At 40.4% G+C, this 19,964-nt stretch overlaps 1 protein-coding gene across 10 annotated transcripts in view; it reads left to right on the forward strand.

Annotated features, from left to right (window-relative positions):
* MCC (MCC regulator of WNT signaling pathway) overlaps positions 1 to 19,964 on the forward strand; it is a 202,077-nt gene that overhangs the window by 136,605 nt on the left and 45,508 nt on the right. For all 10 annotated transcript variants that reach the window (XM_066988301.1, XM_066988300.1, XM_066988305.1 and 7 more), the window contains 3 exons: positions 5,538 to 5,674; positions 9,179 to 9,342; positions 15,732 to 15,938. In XM_066988301.1, the coding sequence (XP_066844402.1) occupies positions 5,538 to 5,674; positions 9,179 to 9,342; positions 15,732 to 15,938 (508 nt within the window). The remainder of the gene's footprint in view (positions 1 to 5,537; positions 5,675 to 9,178; positions 9,343 to 15,731; positions 15,939 to 19,964) is intronic.

Here is a 19,964-nt window from a genome sequence, read left to right on the forward strand (position 1 = left end):
TGTATTTGATGTGCTGATCTTAGTGACAATAACCTAGGTTTGTTAGCCATTTTTTGGAACAGTGCGTTCCATGTGTGTGGTCAATTTAAACTAGTTGCTGCTTTTGCACTACATTCTTCCAGCATTCCTAACAAAAATGAGGTCACCGTGGTTGTGGGAACAAGCCAACATTCATCTGCAGTTGTCTCATCTCCCTGCTGCTGCTCTGGGCAGCTCAGCTGTCTTGGAAGCCCAGCCTCATTTAAAAAAAAATAAGAATAAAATAAAAGTTGTTTCACAGCTGTAACTGATTTCGTATTAAAGCTAAAAGAGAGGTGACTATACTTACTGTGCGTGTAGAAAAAGTTCTTGCTTGCCTGGTTCCCAGTGTCTGACACTGCAGAATTTACCCACTATCTGCTCAAGAAGCTGGGGGCAAAAGAACTGTAAAGAAGTGGTCAACTGGCATGAGCATGCTTCTTTGTTTGAGCAGTCCCTAGACCTAGACCTTAAGTCTGTTTGTTCTTGGAAAATTATAACTGGGTGACAGTGTCTCACTGTTCTTGTCTACATTATTAGGAAGAGAGTAGGAGGATGTGGCTAGTATATTGTTTAAGATTGTTTTCAATCTTAAGTCACAGGCTTTGGTAGGACTCAGATCAAGACTGCTGCATGGAAGAGTTTGTGCAGGGAAGGTGCCAAGCATGTTTAGTCAGCTTCTTTCAAGGTCAGTGTCTTTCACTGAGTGGTGCTAGGTTGGAACTTCTGATAGAGGTCTGCTGGGTGCACATAGCCATGTTACCCCTACTTCTGCTGTTTCAATTTGTACGAGAATGTTTTTACATTCATCGTTTTTCTGTCCCTTAACAAGGTGTATGCTTACTTCCTTTTTCTCTCAAAGTGTCTACAACTTACAAGATAGCAAAGACAATCAAATGAGTCTTTCCAGTTTCTGAGTCATATTTTAAATGTTGGGATATAAAGGATACATCCTGATAACTCTGAAGCAATAAAAGGATTTACAAATTATGCAGTAGTGTACTAATATGGAATTAAGTTTACATTAAAGGTGAATATTTCCTGACTTCACAAGTTTTGAGTATAGCCTTATATTTATTCAAACTCATCTCTTTTTTCCTTAATCCTGAATTTGACTGGGAAAACCATCTGTAATCCAGTTATGCAGAACTAATGTTGGCCTATGACTGACAGTCTTCCTTAGGCGTCACCTTGAAGGTCAGAAAAAAGAAGAAAGTGCAGAGATCAAATTGCTTTTAGTTCTAAGCTAGTGACTGTTTGGATTCATCTGTGCAACTCTTAAACATAATAGTCTGTATGAAACAGACAAATACTGCTTGGTTTATTGGTGCCTGCTAAAGGTTATTTGAAACAATCTTTAAGAAGTTTGTAACCCATTGCTGGAAAACCATTCATTCAGGCTATAGCTTTTAATCCGAAATAAAACATATTCAAAAAGTAGTTTGTCATGGAGTTAATGAGGAAGGAGAATGAGTGTTCTACAGTGTCACAGGAAATAACACAAGGCACTCAGTCATATCTACACAATGACCTAGAGGTGTAATTCTTGCTTCTAAAATGTGCTAGGTGGAAGCTACTGAGACTCAATTCAAATTGAATCATAGAACCACAGGATTGTAGCATGGTTTGGGTTTCAAGGGAGCTTAAAGACCACCCAGTTCCAACCCCCTGCCATGGTCAGGGACACCTCCCACCAGACCAGGCTGCCCAAGGCCCCATCCAGCCTGGCCTTGAACACCTCCAGGGATGGGGCATCCACAGCTTCTCTGGGCAGCCTGTGTCAGTGCCTCACCACCCTCTGAGTGAAGAATTTCTTTCTTATATCTAATCTAAATCTCCCCTCTTTTAGTTTAAAACCATTACCCCTTGTACTATCACTACACCCCCTGGCACAGAGTCCTTCCCCAGCTTTCCTGTAGGCCCCCTTTAGGTACTGTGAGGCCGCCGTAAGATCTCCCTGGAGCCCTCTCTTCTCCAGGCTGAAGTAGCAATGCGTGTATGATAGCCCCAGCCCCACCTGCCTTGAGTGATTGACTCCCACATTGTCTCAAGTGTCTTGCTCTTTGTTTACATGTGAACTAGTTCAGACAGACCTCAAGTGTATAAACACAGGGAGCAGCCAATCTCTGGGTTGCAGTGCTCATACACCTGTAGTATTTTCTATGTGAGGGTCTTAGAATGCTTTAAAAATATTTGTTCAGTAAAATGATTGTAAAAAAACCTGCTGGCTCCTGAAGTGTGAAACTGTCCAGTGTTTGCAGCTGTGACAAGAATGTGCACCTTACCAGGGCTGTGGCAGAATTCTGCAGTGGTGTGAAAAGATGCTGAAAATATGCTTTTTCACACATTTGATATTTGTTCAAGTTTTTCTCTACAGCTGTCTAGTAGTTGTGATCCTTGGTTTCACCTAATATGAGGAAAGAAGTAAGTTAAGATGTACCGGTAAAAGACACCTTTTTGTTCCAGCATTGAACCCAGGCTGCTCTGTGCTCAGGACAGCTTGGTCTGGTCTTAATTGTCTCCAGCTCACCATGGCATTTCAGCAGCAGAGCACCTTCAAGGCAGACAACAAATATCTGCTTATTCCAGCCAGGCCCTAGCGGATGGCAGCAGGAAAAGAAGCAAGAAGGTTCCCATGAAAACTCCACCTCTTATGGGTGGTAGTGCAGGAGCTCAGTGGGTAGTCAGCGACTGTAAAAAGCCTGGTATTTCCAATGCCTGTTCTGGAGGAAGGGGAATCTCAAACAGCATCTTCTGTTACTGACTACTTCAGTTTTAAACACAGAATTTCTGTTTGTGGTACTTCTTTGTCCTCAAATTCCCCCTTGCATTTTTAGCCCTCAGTCAGCAGTATGCAAGGCTGGTGGTGGAGACACCAATTGACCTTGCTGTTGCTTTACCAGAGATGGACTTCTGATCTTGCTGGTGAGGTCTTAGAGGCATTAATTCATTAAAAAACTGGCTTCTGACTTGTGTCCTCAGAAGGGTGTGCGTCCTGCCACATGACATACTTCTCAAGTGCCCCAAGATACTGAGGGTGTTTTAAACTGGGAAAAAGGAAAAAAAAAAAAAAAAAAAAAGGAAGAAAAAAAAAAAACACCACTAGGGCTAGCTAGACAAAGCTATGTTGGATTTTAAACAGGAAGTCTAAGCAATGAGAGCTAAAACGAGCGTGGTGAGAAATTATTATTGTTCTTGTACAGCAGGCATTGCTTTATGATCAGTACAGCCTTTTATCTATTTATAGAGGTAATTCAGGTTTTAAAATGTAGGAATAATTGTAGAGAAGGCTGACATAAGTGAAAAAATGACTTATGTTCAAATCAAAAAAAAATCAACTGTTTGAGTATGTGGTAATTGGTTTTTGTCTAAAGCTAGTTATTGTTGGCCTCTGCTTTGGCTAATAATAAACTTATTCATGGAACATTAACTCACACTTATGTATCTTCATTACACTGTTTTAATTCCTGCTATTCATGATTTAGTTTTCACACTTTCTTAATCATGTATTGCGTAGTACCTAAAAGACCTTTCTTTGATCTAAATCTTAACTTTAACCAGCTGACCTGCATTTTTGTTTAATAAGTACTTCTGATAACGTCTGATTTTTTTTTTTGAACTGAAGCAAATGTAAGAGGTAGAAGAGCATACTCACTGCTGTAATAATTACATCTCAGTACCTTAGAAAACACTGCTTGGCAAGCAAGCTGAAATGCGTTTTTTGAGTTGGCCTGATTCATAAATTGTCATCTTTGCTACTTTGAGAGCAGACCTTTTTTTCTGTTAGTGTTCCATGTATTCATGGGCTGTCTTCTCTGCTATTCTCCCTGGCAAATCCTGACAAACCTCCAGGGGAAATCCTGCAATATTTCTGCATCAAACACTCATCACCGTGTAGCATATACACAGAAATCTTACAGAACAGATGCCCCTCCCAGATGCAGATCCTGAGATAGCTCTTTGGATTTGGAACCAGAAAGAAATAGCAGACAGTTCTATTCTCATGCTGTGTTTCTTATCCACTGTTTTGCTCAAACTGCAGCAGAATAAATCTCTGCATTTGATTTAAAGGGTAACAAAATGGTGGCTCTTCGCCTACTTGTCATAGGGGCTCTGCATTAGGATAAACTGGTGTTTGTCTCATGTTTAAACTATACACTTTAATGTCAAAACAATCACTATGGAAATTTTTTTAGTCCAATCAGCAAGTGGATCAAAAGAAAAAATGTTCACAAATGTTCTCAGGCAAAGCTATTATTCATTTACTTATCTTCTTTCCCAGTGCTTTGAACTCTTCATGTGGAGACAGGAGGGAAAAGACCTAATTTTTAAGGTCATTAGCTTTAGCTAAAGTCTTCTGTGTCCTAAATGATTTTGGCAGAACCAGCTTGACAAATAACTTAAAACCTAGGTAACTGAGGCTTTTTGTTTTCCAGCAACTCCAGCAGTTCAGTTTTGTACTCACTTATCTGTTCTCTTCCTTTTGAGAAGAGAAAATAAAAACCTACCTGTCCCCATGAGAATTCAGCACACATATTCAGGTATGTGCATGTATACTCTTGCTTTGCATATAAGCTGATGGCATCCTCAAACGGAGGAAGAGACCAGAATCAGTTATTGCCAGTCCACTTTGGGATCAAAAAGCCACTTGTACTCATTAAAAATGGTCAGCTGGTAAGTTGTGGCAGAGCAGTCTGAGTCCTTGCACATGTTCTGGGCACCACAGTATAAAAAGGACATGAAACTGTTGGAGAGTGTACAGAGGAGGGCTACAAAGATGGTGAAAGGCCTGGAGGGGAAGACGTACGAGGAACGGCTGAGGTCACTGGGCCTGTTCAGCCTGGAGAAGAGGAGGCTGAGGGGAGACCTCATCACAGTCTACAACTTCCTCGTAAGGGGGTGTCGAGAGGCAGGAGACCTTTTCTCCATTAACACCAGTGACAGGACCCGCGGGAACGGGGTTAAGCTGAGGCAGGGGAAATTTAGGCTCGACATCAGGAGGGGGTTCTTCACAGAGAGGGTGGTTGCACACTGGAACAGGCTCCCCAGGGAAGTGGTCACTGCACCGAGCCTGTCTGAATTTAAGAAGAGATTGGACTGTGCACTTAGTCACATGGTCTGAACTTTTGGGTAGACCTGTGCGGTATCAAGAGTTGGACTTGATGATCCTTAAGGGTCCCTTCCAACTCAGGATATTCTATGATTCTATGATTCTATGATTCTATGTTCTTATTTGCACTCAGTTCCACTCCTTGTTTCATTGTATGGTGTTCTGGAGTAATAAAGAAGAGGGGAGTAAAGAAATGGAAACTAGATGTTAGCTTCTACAAGCTTGCGTTACGGGTACAGCACGGTGTAAGCTGCTTTGCAGGTATAAACCTTTCACTAATGGCTGGACAAAATGCCATTAAATTTGTGTGGATTGTATCCTGTGGCTCAGTTTACAGGTCTAAAATAAGTGTCACAGAGTTGCGTATCTCCTCAGAGGATTTTATTTCTGCCTTTGCTCTCTCATGCAGGGAGGAAGATGAGTATTCAGAGATGCGGTCAGAGCTCAGCCAAAGCCAACATGAAGTTAACGAAGACTCACGCAGCATGGACCAGAATTCTGTTTCTGTACCGGAGAATCAGTCCACCATGGTCACTGCAGACATGGGTGAGTGATGCTTCTTAAGAAACACAGAATCACAGAACCATACAAGATCCTGAGTTAGAAGGGTTCCACAAGGATCATCTAGTCCAACTCCTGGCTCCACACAGCACCACGCAAAAACTCAAACCCATATTTCTGACAGCGTTGTCCAAATGTTTCACTGAACTCCAGCAGGCTCAGTGCCATGACCACTGCCCTGGGGAGCCTGTCCCAGTGTCTGACCACCCTCTGGGTGAGGGATCTTTCTCTAACCCCCAGCCTGACCCTCCCCTGTCCCAGCTCCATGCCGTTCCCTGGGGTCCTGTCACTGTCCCCAGAGAGCAGAGCTCGGCGCCTGCCCCTCTGCTCCCCTCGTGAGGGAGCTGCAGGCCGCCATGAGGCCTCCCCTCAGCCTGCTCTGCTCTGGGCTGAACAAACCGAGGGACCTCAGCCGCTCCTCATAGGTCTTCCCCTCTAGGCCCTTCACCATCTTCATAGTCCTCCTTTGGACACGCTGTAATAGTTTTATATCCTTCTTATACCCCAAACTGCACACAGTGCTCGAGGTGAGGCCGCACCAGCATAGAGGAGAGTGGGACAATCCTTTCCCTTGACCGGCTAGCCATGCCAGTCACTGTTGACTCATGTTCAACATGCGTGTCTACCAGAAACCCGAGATCCCTTTCCACAGGGCTGCTCTCCAGCCTCTTGTTCCCCGGTCTGTATGTGTACATACAGCCAGGGTTGTCCCAACACAGCTGCAGAATGTGGCGCTTGCTCTTGTTGAACTTTATGCAGTTGGTAACTGTCCAGTCCTCTAGTTTGTCAAGATCTCAGTGGTGCCTTCTCATAGCAGAAAGACATCCTTGTAGGAGAAGTACATCATAGCCTGTGAAATGCCAGTCAAAACATTTGTTGAGGAAATAAATAAATCAATTCTGTGTTAATCAAAGCAAATGCTGGAACTTCTCCATGACTATGAGCTTATATAACTATGTGACTATGAAACAGCCTCTGTGCCTTTATGTAGACTAGCTACAATTCTCAAATTGGATTCTCAAATTCTCAAATGGAGCAGTCTGTTCATGAGAGCTTATGGCTCTTAGGAAAGAAGAGGAAAAATCTTCCTTTTTTTCCCTGGGTAAACCATATTGGTGCATGAGAGCTTCAGTGGGTGACAGTGTACACAAGCAGTATTTTAGGAAATAATTGAAAACAGCAGTTTTAAGCCTTGTTGCAGAACTTGGTGAACCTTAAATATCAAGCTATTAATGCTACAAAGGGCTTTGTTATCATGTAACATACAATATTTTGCTTCAATACATAGGACACTGTAGTAGAAGAGTTTCCAATTGTTTGGAGCAGAGCAATTTATTAATGAGAACTTTAGTACCTTTTAGAAGAATTGACATGAGAACAGACTGACTTTTGGGCACACTATTTATTGCCCTCAAGTGGAGGTTAATAACATGTTGATATTGTAAGCAACCACACGCAAGAGATTTTCTGTATGACTTCTTAAATTGTACTGAATACACCAGCTCCTGAACTGTACTTGTTCATAAATGCAAGACCTGCCACAGCACATTTGTATTGCAGTGTCTTGAATTTCTAGAAACATTTCTTTTACTTTTTTGAACCACAAATTTCAAACTAATTTAGTACTCAGCATTTATATTGCTGAAGTATTTCGGTGAGAGCTTTGGTTTTGTTCCTCATGGGAAGAAACTGAAGTTGTACATTAATGGCAAGTTGTCTTTTTAAGTTTCTGCTAACAGTGGGAAATAATGGAAATAAAATGAAATACAGCAGTGCACAAAATAAGAACATTCACTAGGAATTCCTGCATTTTTCCATGTTATCCCTCTGTGCAAAGATTTTGTGCTTTCTGGGTTTTGTTTCACTATTCCTTTGAAAATAAATCCTTTTTGTGTGTGCATGCATGCAAATATATATATATATTATCCTTATATTTTAGAATCATAGAATCATAACTAATAACTGTGCATAGCCCTGCTTACTGACCTAACAGAATGAGCATCAACGACTTAATAAAAAAGGTAATATGTCATGATACACTAATGTATTTGGATATGTTGCTCAGTTGCTACAGGCAATCAAACAGCGAGAGCTGGAACTATGAATGCTCCTCAGTATGTCTTGCAGAGCTTGTGATCAGGTTGTTCTGATTTCCTGGGTAATGGATGTCTCTCATTATTGTAAGCCGTTGTTTTCTGGGGAAAAAATGTTACTGTAGGAGCAAAACTGAGCATACAAGGCCTTTTGTGAACGTTGTTTGTAGAAATGACAAAGTATGTTATATAATATGTAAGGGAAACAAAGGAATTCAAGAAAATAAAATAGATATTTTTACAATTAAACATCCTGTGTGGTATATGCCACTCATAAATATGTGTTACGATAGGGATTTTTGGTATTCTTAAAACAGACAGGTGGCTGTTAGTCTGAAACTACTTCTTCAGGACTTCAGGAGTGGAATTTTGCTTACATGTTGTCCGTTCCTATTTATTGTATGATACTGTGATGAATTCATTATACACTCTTTTCTATTGGTCAGGAGTAGGTTCATGTTTATATGCATTATGCTATGAATGTATATTTTTTGTAATGAGTTTACAGTTTTTTAATTTCACCTCGTCCTTTCATCTGACCTCTTAGTCTTCTCTTGTATGAAGAGTTTTTAAGGCAGTCTAAAATAATCTGATATCTCCAGTCGGTTAAAGTTCAGATACAGTCCAGTATCAGACTCCTTTATGCCCCATTAAGTACCCCATCCACGAGGCTCAAATTAGGAGATTCTGACTGTGGCAGAATGCTTGGAGCAGTAGTGTAGAAATAACACCCTGCAGCAAGAGTGCCACTGTTTTTAATAAGGTATAGGAACTGATGATGCACTGCTGTCACATGGTGCACTACTCGTTATTGCAAGGTCTTAACTAGTAAGGCAGAAATACCAACAGTCATGTCTGAGAGAGCCTAAGAGTGAATTCCACTGTGTCTGCCATAGAAACTACTGCTATCTATCACCAGAATGTGAGCATCATAATGTCATTGAATGTACCAGGCAGAAGACTTGTTGAATTCACGGAGAAAAACCTTAGAGGGTAATCAAATCAGGACAGTAGGTCATGAATAGCAAAAAGAACAGAAGTGGTGTAACATAACATTTAAGATTAAATTTTAAAATTGTAATTATTAATTTAGATTTTAAATTGTAAATCTTAACATTTTGTCCTCTGAAAAAATGTTTTTGAACTGTGAGTGAACACTGTGGATAAGTAGGGGGAGTGTTACTTGTAAGATTGAAGGTAATTCATGATTTCAATTGATGTAGTTATAGTATTTAAGCTGATCAATTGGTGGGGAAAAAAAATGTCAGATTATCAGGACATACTTTTAACAAAAGGAGCCTTAGCTGTTCTGCACTTCATGGGCAAGAGTTTGTTCTTTAATTGAGTCACTTATTGTTGCAACGTAACATGCTTGTTTTGTTTTGTTTTGTTCTAGATAACTGTAGTGACTTGAATTCAGAACTGCAAAGAGTGCTGACAGGTCTGGAAAATGTTGTCTGTGGGAGGAAGAAGAGCAGCTGCAGTTTATCGGTGGCAGAGGTGGACAGACACATTGAACAGCTCACTACTGCCAGTGAACATTGTGATTTAGCCATTAAGGTAACAGTAACATTAGGCTCTAAATGTGTTGTGCGTATTGCATGAGACATGGTAATATTCTGTAGAAGTAGCACTTCTCAAATCAAAGTGCATCACAGAAATCAACTGTAGTTCATTTTATGTGTTGGATAGGTAGTAGTACACCTGTTTTACACTAAATTATCTGAGGCACAGGCACTGAGCTACTAATAGACTTTTGGTCTCTAAACAGTAAAGTATCTGTCTTATACTCATTTCAGAGATAAGAGAAATTAGGACACTCATCAGTTAATTTACTTTCTGAAGGTTAATCCTGAAAGTAAGTTGTCACTTTCCCAAGGTCGCACAGATAGTTAATGACTGGTAACTGAAAGCACAGTATGTAATACTTGCTGAAACTTGAAAGTAAAATGCCATAAACGGTACGTAAGTTGTGACTTATCTTGAGTGTCATCTATCTTGAGTGTCATCACGCGGCACTTGCAGGGCAACCAAGCGATCAGGCCCAGTCAGCATGGGTTTATGAAAGGTAGGTCCTGCTTGACGAACCTGATCTCCTTCTATGACCAAGTGACGCACTTGGTGGATGAGGGGAAGGCTGTGGATGTGATCTACCTTGACTTCAGTAAGGCTTTTGACACCGTTTCCCACAGCATTCTCCTCAAGAAACTGGCTGCTTGTGGCTTGGACTGGCGTACGCTTTGTTGGGTTAAAAACTGGCTGGATGGCCGGGCCCAAAGAGTTGTGGTGAATGGAGCCAAATCCAGTTGGAGGCCGGTTACTAGTGGTGTCCCCCAGGGCTCAGTGCTGGGGCCGGTCCTCTTTAATATCTTTATCGATGACCTGGATGAGGGGATCGAGTGCACCCTCAGTAAGTTTGCAGATGACACCAAGTTAGGTGCGTGCGTCGACCTGCTTGAGGGTAGGAAGGCTCTGCAGGAGGATCTGGATAGGCTGGAGCGATGGGCTGAGGTCAACTGCATGAAGTTCAACAAGGCCAAGTGCCGGGTCCTGCATCTGGGGCGTAACAACCCCAAGCAGCGCTACAGGCTGGGAGATGAGTGGTTGGAAAGCTGCCTGGCCGAGAAGGACCTGGGAGTATTGGTTGATAGGCAGCTGAATACGAGTCAGCAGTGTGCTCAGGTGGCCAAGAAGGCCAACAGTATCCTGGCTTGCATAAGAAGCAGTGTGGCCAGCAGGTCTAGGGAGGTGATTGTCCCCCTGTACTCGGCTCTGGTGAGGCCGCACCTCGAGTACTGTGTTCAGTTTTGGGCCCCTCACTACAAGAAGGACATGGACGTGCTTGAGAGAGTCCAGAGAAGGGCAACGAAGCTGGTGAGGGGTCTGGAGAACAAGTCTTATGAGGAGCGGCTGAGGGAGCTGGGGTTGTTTAGCCTGGAGAAGAGGAGGCTCAGGGGCGACCTTATCGCTCTCTACAGGTACCTTAAAGGAGGCTGTAGCGAGGTGGGGGTTGGTCTATTCTCCCACGTGCCTGGTGACAGGACGAGGGGGAATGGGCTAAAGTTGCGCCAGGGGAGGTTTAGGTTGGATGTTAGGAAGAATGTCTTTACTGAAAGGGTTGTTAGGCATTGGAATGGACTGCCCAGGGAGGTGGTTGAGTCACCATCCCTGGAGGTCTTTAAAAGACGTTTAGATGTAGCCCTTAGTGATATGGTTTAGTGTAGGACTTGTTAGTGTTAGGGCTGAGGTTGGACTAGATGATCTTGGAGGTCTCTTCCAACCTAGACGATTCTGTGACTTCGCTGCCTTAAAATATAAAACTAATATTTAAAACAAAACATGTTGTGGTATATTAATTTTAATGGGGAACAGATAGTTCAACTGATACTTGCATGTCTTGTTTTCATTATGCATATAACAGAATAATAAAAAGGAATGCCTGGTAGGACACGTATTAGAGTACTTGCTGCATATGGAGGAAGAGGTGAACAAGTTTATTGTGTCAGGTGGAAAAGATCAGCGACTCAGTTATATAAGAACAATTGTATTGACACTTTGCTCTTGAAGTGGGGAGATCTGTGACCACTCTGAACTGCTGAGGGCCTTTGGTGTGCTACTGGGAAAAGTCTCCTCTGCTCCTGGTGGTGCCTGAGGAATATAATTGCCCATAAAGAAATCAATGCTGAGTAGCAGTTTGGAGAATGGGTATGTATGAGAGAGACAGACTGACTCCTGGATCTCTTGGGAATGGTCTTAAAGCAGCTTATTTGAGTATCTCAGAAGATTAGGATCAATACTTTGAATGTTACACAGCATTTTCTGGAGTTTTAGGATTAAGTGTTCTCAGAAGTCAGTACTCAGAAAGAGAGAGATTGTGGATCTTGGAGAACAGGTAGAGATTGGTCCATGATACCCAGAGGTATCCGAAGTAAGAGGAGATGAGAACTGTCTCAGGAAGAGGATTCAGTTAAAAAGCCAAAATAGCTGCTATAAGTGTTCCTCTCAAGCTTTTTGTTTTAGGCACATTATTCACTGTTGATTCAAATTAACTGCAATGAAACTTTTATTGTTCTGAGTAACTGTTCACAGCTTCTTCCTGGTACAAAATACAGTCTTTCTCTTTTCACATAATCTCATAGCCATTTTTGGGCCGTGGAAGGGGAATGCTTTTCCCCACTGCCTGTGCTGCAGAGCCTGCAATTGTTTGTGTTAGACAAGTGATAGCATGCAAAGGATGTTAACCTTTCAAGAAGATAAAACTCTCTGTCATGCTCAGATTGTGAGCTAGGGAAGCGTGTCACTACTGTTCTTAATGTAGCAACACCAACATGTAGAGCCCCTGTCTGCAGCTCCATCCATGGCTGCAGGTTGTTTCTCCTTTCCTGCTTTCTCAGATAGAGAACTGAGGGACTTTTAAAACAGATGGAATCATGAATGCAAAACTAGAACATTCTGTCATGTGCTTTGACTCTTGGCTCTTCTCTTCACTGGTGGGCTGTTGCCTTTAAATGTTTTGGATCCTTTTGCTTTAATGGTTAGATTTCATTGTTGTTTGGTTGTTTTTTTTTTAATGCTGTTCCTGGTAAATTTTCTTGTTTATTTATGCAAGTCATGTGACCCTTGCTAATCCACATGTTTCTGCCCCACAAAGAACAAGAAGACCTTGAAATGAGCAGATCATCTGATAAACTGGACAGTTACACATCTATCATTTGTTTTAGAAAATTTCCACAGAATATGCTGGTTAATGCTTCAGATGTTTTGAAGAGTAAATTACTATCAGACCCAGAAGCAGATACCAACTACTAACAAACCAGTGATTCAAAACATTGTAGATATTTCTAAACATTATCTACTTAAAACATGAAAACAGCTATCTGGATTGAACCAAAAATCCATCTGTCTGGCAGGAGATGTTAATGGAAAAACTGCATCAAACAGGACATTCATAGTATGTCCTTATCCTCCTTCCTTCATCGATGCTTCCACCAAGTGCAGTTAGGAACATCTTGAGCCAGAGATGTTGTCTTTAAGTTTAATAGTCTTGAGTGTAATTTTCCTCTATGGTTGTTTCTGATGGTTTTTGGACCGATCTAAATTATTGTCCTCCATAAATTCTGGTAGAAATAAGTTTTACCATTGAGTTAGGCCTTGTGAAAAAATGCTGCTTTTCTGCATCTTTTAAACCTGATACTTGCTGGCTGATTCATCTAACGTCATGTGCATAACACAACACCTCTTGTAAGAATACTGATACAGACAGTACTGATGACAGTGTCAGAGACAACACTGGAATTACCATGATATGACTTCCTGCCCTGTGCTCAAAACATCACGCGTAATGCGGTCTGTGAAACCAGTCTGTAATTCAATCTGTAAAGTTAGACGTGAATTTATCTGCTGTGCAGCAGCATGCCTGTTAAAACTGCTCTGAAATATTGCTTTGGAAAAAAAGAAAAAAAAAAACACGTAGTAGTTTAGGGAGTTATATCCATGTACAATAGGTATGTTTTATTTATGTGGAGGAGGTAGTGTGCTGGTCATCAAACCAGAGAACAGTGGCGGTATTTCAGTCATCAAAAGGATACTGGTCAGAGCAAAGCGAGGCAGCACAGAAGCAAGCAGAAAGGTCCCTCTGCTTTGTTAAGGACTGTTGGGCAGCCCTTAGTATGACAGTTGTGCCCATGCTGATGCTATCACTGCCTGAAGTTTGTAGTTGTGCAGGCAGCAGTGGAGGGTGTGGGGAAACAGCAGCAGCAGCCTCTCTGTCTGATGATACCTCCATGGTCATGAGCCATTGCTGCTTCATCTTTCAGTGTTGTTCTGTGCTTATCACCCACAATGGTGCTCTGAGGAGGAGCAGAGGCTCAGAAAACGAAGGGGTTCTCTAAGAGCATGGGGAATAAGGAAGAAGGAGACAGCAGCTGAACTTGGCATTAGTGGGTTGAGGGAACAACAGGGGAAGTGCATGAAAGAGGAGAGAAGGTTTGGGGGTGAAAGGGAGTGGAGAAGACAGCAACAAAGAGGCACTCTTGAAAATAAAGATGGCATCATAAAAAGAGAATGCTCCTGCCATTACAAAGCTTTTCTTCATGTTGTAAGATTAATTACCCAGTGCTTATTTAGAACTTGAACTCCTCATCATGTGCTGAAACAGTTTTACCTTGTTTGAGACCTGTAGGTGCAAGTGGAATTAATATAAGGAAGGATTGTGGCATCTTTTGTCTTACAGAGATAACGCAACACATTGTTCTGTAGAAAATAAATTGAAGCTTACTACTAAATATGTAAATAGAATTATGATTTAGATACTCTGTCAACTGGATTTTATATTTATGACTCTAAATGTACAGCAGTTTTACGGGGGAGAGATTAAATATGATTTAAAAAAATAAACTGAACCTGACTGCAAAAATTTTGTCCCTACTTTTTCCACAGAGGCTTATGGTCTAATCTTGAATTGGTTGATGGAAGTAGTTTGTTTTTTTCCTCTTCTATGAGTGTTTTTTCACTACCGCTAAGGAATTTCACTATACCCAAAAAGTATTTAACATTAATGGATTGAAAACAATAAATGACCATCTTTTCATTATTATGGACAAATAATGATATGTGACTAATATGTCACCTTAGTTTCACACTGCTGAAAATGCTGGGAGTATTTCTTGCAGAAAAAAACAGTGCTGTTTTCAACTTGGCTTGTCCTTTTCAGCTGTACTCTAGTTGGACCTTTTATTCCCTCCCTAGTTAAGGACATAAACTTTTAGTCATTTTTGTTATATATAAAAATCAAATTCTTTTTGTATAAAACAATGGGCTATTTTTACCTTGGTATACGACTTATTTATCTTACATATTACACTTAAAAGTACAGGTTTTAGTTGTGACATATTATTGGAATGTCCAATGAAATGAAATTTCTAGGTTGCTTCTAATGTCATATGTTCATTTATTTTCGAAGTCCCTTGTTACCATGTAACACAGATTGATTTAAAAGAGATTCAAAAGCTCATAAGGAACATCTGGAGGTTTTTTGATTTTTGCAAAGGTCCTGGATAAGTTAATAAATTTAATGCAAGTATAACATATGTTAACTGCATAATAGTGTAAGAACTGCTTAGAAGTAGTTACCTGAGTGTTAAGCAATTTTAAGACACTGAATGATCAGTCTGAAGACTAAAAGTTTATGCATGGCAGTGTTGACTTGCTAGTGGTGTGTGCATGTAGGTCAGTTCCAGCCAGTGGAACTTGCTCCATCTCTTCTGTGTTGAATGTTGCCTACAAGCCATAGCTGTGAATGAGGGAATGGCATGGAACATCCTAAAAGGCATTAAGTCCCACAGTAACCCAGCCTATTTTAGACAGCAGGAGGGCTGTAAAGTCTTTGGGTACTGTGTAAGCCTAGCCAATGTCTGTTTTATTTCTCTGTCCCCTCCAGGAGAGAATATGCTCAGGGACATGGGAAAAAAAGAGTCCTCTGCTCTGTACTCTGTTCCTTGCCCTTTGTGTGGAGTTGGTCTGGTGTTAAGAAAGGCCCTGTGCCCTTCACATGCAACCACAGGGTATGGACAGGCTGCTGCTTTCTGCCTGTTAACCAGGCAGGGAAGCAACAAGTGCAGTGCTTACCTATAGCAAGTAGTCATTAATTTGTTTTAAAATGTTTTGAGATGAAATTAACAGGGACTGCTGTCATTTGTGGGTATTACAAAAGTAATAGAGCCTATTTGCACCTAAAACATCCCTTGGCTTTGGTGTTGGTCAATACAAAATATTTTAATAAAATGATTGTTCCTAATACCAAACAAGAGAAGCAAACTAATGGTGTTGTGGGACTGGGTATGTGCACATAATTATATAGTTGTTTGTTACACACTTCTGTGCTGTGTATCATTAGTCTTGTTCAATCATATTTGCTTCTTTCTCTTTTATGATGACTGTATTTTTTGCAGACAGTAGAAGAGATCGAGGGTGTACTGGGACGTGACCTTTATCCAAATCTGTCTGAAGAGAGATCTCGATGGGAAAAGGAGCTTGCTGGCTTGCGGGAAGAGAATGAGAGCCTCACTGCCATGCTGTGCAGCAAAGAGGAGGAGCTGAACAGGACCAAGGCCACCATGAACGCTATTCGTGAAGAGAGAGACAGATTGCGTAGAAGGGTAAGACCTTATGACTATCTGAACACTGCATAGATGATCACTTCTTCTTACAGGGGAAAACTACTCTGTGCAATGTTGTCATTAGAGCAAGTGTCCCTTCCGTCGTGCTTCCAGTACTGATTTAAGTGTTTTCTGTTTTTAAAGCTGAGATATATAAATGACAGAGCTAAGACAAACCTGAACATTACTGAAAAAGAGTATGTGATGAATAGCCAAGGTGTACAACAACCTGAAGTCAGAAAGCATGTGCTAGCAGGAATTCTGATATTCATCTCCAGGGGAGCATATGTAACTCGTCGATAGAGAAAGCAGATGTTCATTTAGTGAATTTTCCTGTGAGGCATGTTTTTTCCTGTAAACAACAAATATTGCTTTTTTTTTTGATGGGAATTCAATTTGTGATTAGGAGAAAGAAAAAGAACAGGACTCCTGTCACTGAGTGATAATTCTCTGAACAGAACAATGTGTAGCCCCAGCCATGTTCTGTTTCCCTGTCTAAGTTTTATGGTGCTGCTGTTTCAGATAACAGCTTTGTGCTTTGTGTGAAGTCTTAAGTAAGAAAACTGGAAGTTTGTTTACAGAAAAGAAAGATCAAGATAACATGACCATAACATGTTACTTTTATAATAAGTTAACTTTGTCCCTGTTATATCTGCAGAGTTTTAGTGAGATATCAAATAATTTTGTTATTAAAATATGGCTGTTTAAAATTCATGCTTGGTAACAATTTAGACCACTGTACCTTGTCAAAATTACAGGAAGTGTTGCCCTTTACCTAGTGGCAGCAAAGCAACCCGTTATGCAAATACCGTGTTTCTGAAACAACATTGTTCTGTAGTGACTGTATCATTTTAGCATGAAGCTGCATTGTGTGAGACTTCAAATTTTCAGATACCAAGACACAAATTACCTTTGCAAAACTCTCTAGCCTCTCTTAATACTAAGTTACATAAAGCAAGACCATTTCCAGCTTTTTTGTAAAATGCATTTCTATTATATACCATAAGTGTAAGTAGTTTTCAGTCCTGACATTTTTGGACTGATTTTAGACAGACACTTCTTTTCAAATAGAGGCAGTACCACCTTGAGCTATGGAAGTAGTATTTATGCACATTGTAGGAGTTTTGCAGGGAGTGGGGAGAAAAGAACAGAAGTGTGTGCTTGTGAAATTTACTTAGAGAAATGCAGATACTGGCACTAGAGGTGATGTAGATCAGTATTGGGATATCATACAAGAAAAGAATAGATGCCTCTGAGGATAGAATTAATAGAAAAAGGATTACATTTTGAGAAGTATGGAGTAGAAGTTCATGGGTTTAAAAGATTGATAATGAATTTATAATGACAACCAGGAGCTCCTCAGTTAAAATAAATTTAAAAGGGGGGTGGGGAGGGGGTACAGAATTGATGTTTGTACCCTCAAGGATCAGCATGTGAATAAGCCATTGATAGATGAAGGAAAATGCAAACCTATGATGTACCAGATTAGATATTTCCGGTAGAGAATGGAAAGACTGCTGTACTTTGTGTGAAGAGTGGTGAGATCCGATTGTAATATTTTATGTAGTTCTTATCTCTTACGCTCAGTTTAAATTGATAAACAGATGTAGAAGATGGTCTTAAAAATGGTCAGCTTATTTGTAGAAGTGACTAAAAGATTGTGTTGTTTAACCTGGCTAAGCAAAATCTGAATTTGATTTCTCTTTTCAAGTGCTGGAGAAAGCAAGTAACAATGGGAGCTAATGCCTGTTCAAGTTTAGGGACAGAAATGGAGCAAGCAAAAATGAATATAAACTATCCACAACTATGTTAGGCTACTAGGTAGAAATTAGACTATGAAGTGTCTAACAGACAAGAGGATTGTGGTTCTGAAGAAAGGGTAAGGAGAGAGTAAGTAATTTGAAAATGGAGTTTGAAAATATTAAATATATGTTTGTATGATGAAACATATCACTGTATAGATACCTGTCAAAGCCAGGACATTAGGAAGGTATCAAAAGAAAAACAAAGCAGGAAAAAATGCTTTTAATTCACCTGGTTAATACAGCTGCTTTAATTCTAGTGTTAGGTTTAGTATCTCTGCACAAAACTGTAGTATTTTGTCTGTTTGCCATCAATAGCAGAGGACTGGATTAGATGAGGAAGAAAATGCTGTCTAGTTCTGTGTATGTGGATAGTACTTGAATTGGTCAGACTCTGCTAGAATTCCCAGTGACCCAAGCATGTGTGGAACTACACAACTGCTGGCTATATTATGAAATTCGTGCACAATTTCTGTTGTAAAGGCAGTGACTCGGAATGAAAAGGTGGTGTGTTAATAGTGTTGATCTGGTAGTTGTTGGCCTGTCTTTTTGAGCTGTTAGCATGGATGCTGCATGCGTTACTAATGTGTGTCTGCTATGGAAGCATCTCTGGTGGACACAGAATTGAGACATCAACTTGCTTCATGTAATTGGCTAGCACAGTTGTCAGATGGTACCAGCAGGGTGACAGTACTGATCTGAATTGTGTTTGGACCACTGACCATGGAGATAGTAAGTCTTAAGTTGCTCCTTAAAAATTGTGAGCTGTGTAGAGTATAGAACAAGTTGGTATAAAAGTTGGTTCTTTTTTAATTAAGGAAATTCTTCTTGGATAGGTTGGATAGATACCTTGCAGTAAGCTTTCGGTAGGTAAAGAATTAATGTTGGATTGGCACGTGCATAATAAAATCAAACAAACTGTATTCAGGCCCAGCTGGCAAGGTTTTTTTCAGTTGTTTTCACTTAGTTTGCACCTACAGAGGACTTTATTGAAATATGCTTTTTAATATCACCCTGAACTTGCAGAGCAACTGGTTTATTGCCCCCACTGGAGAAGTCTATGACATAAGACTGGCAGCAACACTATGCGACTGTTGTACTGGAAACCATATTTGCATTTGTAATATAACTCTGTGTCCGTAGTTGCAACAAAATAAATGTTTTCTTTGACCTATTGAATATTTTCTGTATGTTACCTGAACTCAGAGTCACTTCAGATTATTTCCCTGGAGAGTAGAAAAGGAGATCCAACTAAAATTTAGTTATTGTTCTTCTCAAATTAAATCGGATGAAGCGAATAAGCTGAAGTTGGCCAGATCAATAGGTCTGTTACTTTAGACCAATGTCTGTAATCAGGCAGAGTGCTTTCAATACATTGTTCTCAGGCTTGTTGGAGATTTAATTTAATTACGTATTTAATGTGCTCAGTTAACAGATTGTGTTGCTTTCTAGAGCAGTAGCTATGGAACAACATACATAAAGAGTTTGTTTCTCACAGGTCATTAGTAAATGAGGTAATTGCTTATTTCTGTAGGGTGCCTGCAGTGTAGCTAATTTCATAATACAGAGTTTTATTTTACCTCTGCGTGATATTGCCATATTAAAAATAAAATTTATTTAGATCTGGGCTGGTCTGTGCCCTGGAAGCTGCTTGCTGGCACAAAATTTATCAAAGTTCTGAATCCAGTAATACAAATAAGATGCTGGGGAACTTCTGTACCAGCTCCTGGGATTAATATTAGAATAAAATTAGAATCAGAGTAGTGCTATTTACAACTGCTACATATAGTAGCATATAGTGGCATATAGTAACAGGCTTAAGCAGTAGTAGAAGTAGTATTTGTGTTCGCAGGCAAAATCCCTTGTATCCACCAGCCAAGTCAGATGAGCAATATATATAGTGTGTATAGCATATAACCTGTGTCATGACTGCAGAATAGAAGTTTAGTTTTCTTTTTAATGAGAAATAAGTAAATAAAGTTGACAAATTAGTAGTGCCATGGTTCGGTACCCTGCAGTGTGTTGGCATAAGAAGTGATAAGCATGGGCAATGTTCAAGCTTCCCTGAGGCTGTGAAGAACTAAGTCTAAAATGAGGAGGCAGTTTCAGCTCTGGATGTCTGTTAAGTCTATTCTCTGCATAAACCATATGTCACCATTACAATTTAGAGTGCAGTTAATCAAATGCTTTCAGTTATCATGTATGTTTGTTTGTTTTTATCTGC

The sequence above is a fragment of the Anser cygnoides genome, chromosome Z, assembly GCF_040182565.1.
Source record: "Anser cygnoides isolate HZ-2024a breed goose chromosome Z, Taihu_goose_T2T_genome, whole genome shotgun sequence".
Lineage (NCBI taxonomy): Eukaryota > Metazoa > Chordata > Aves > Anseriformes > Anatidae > Anser > Anser cygnoides.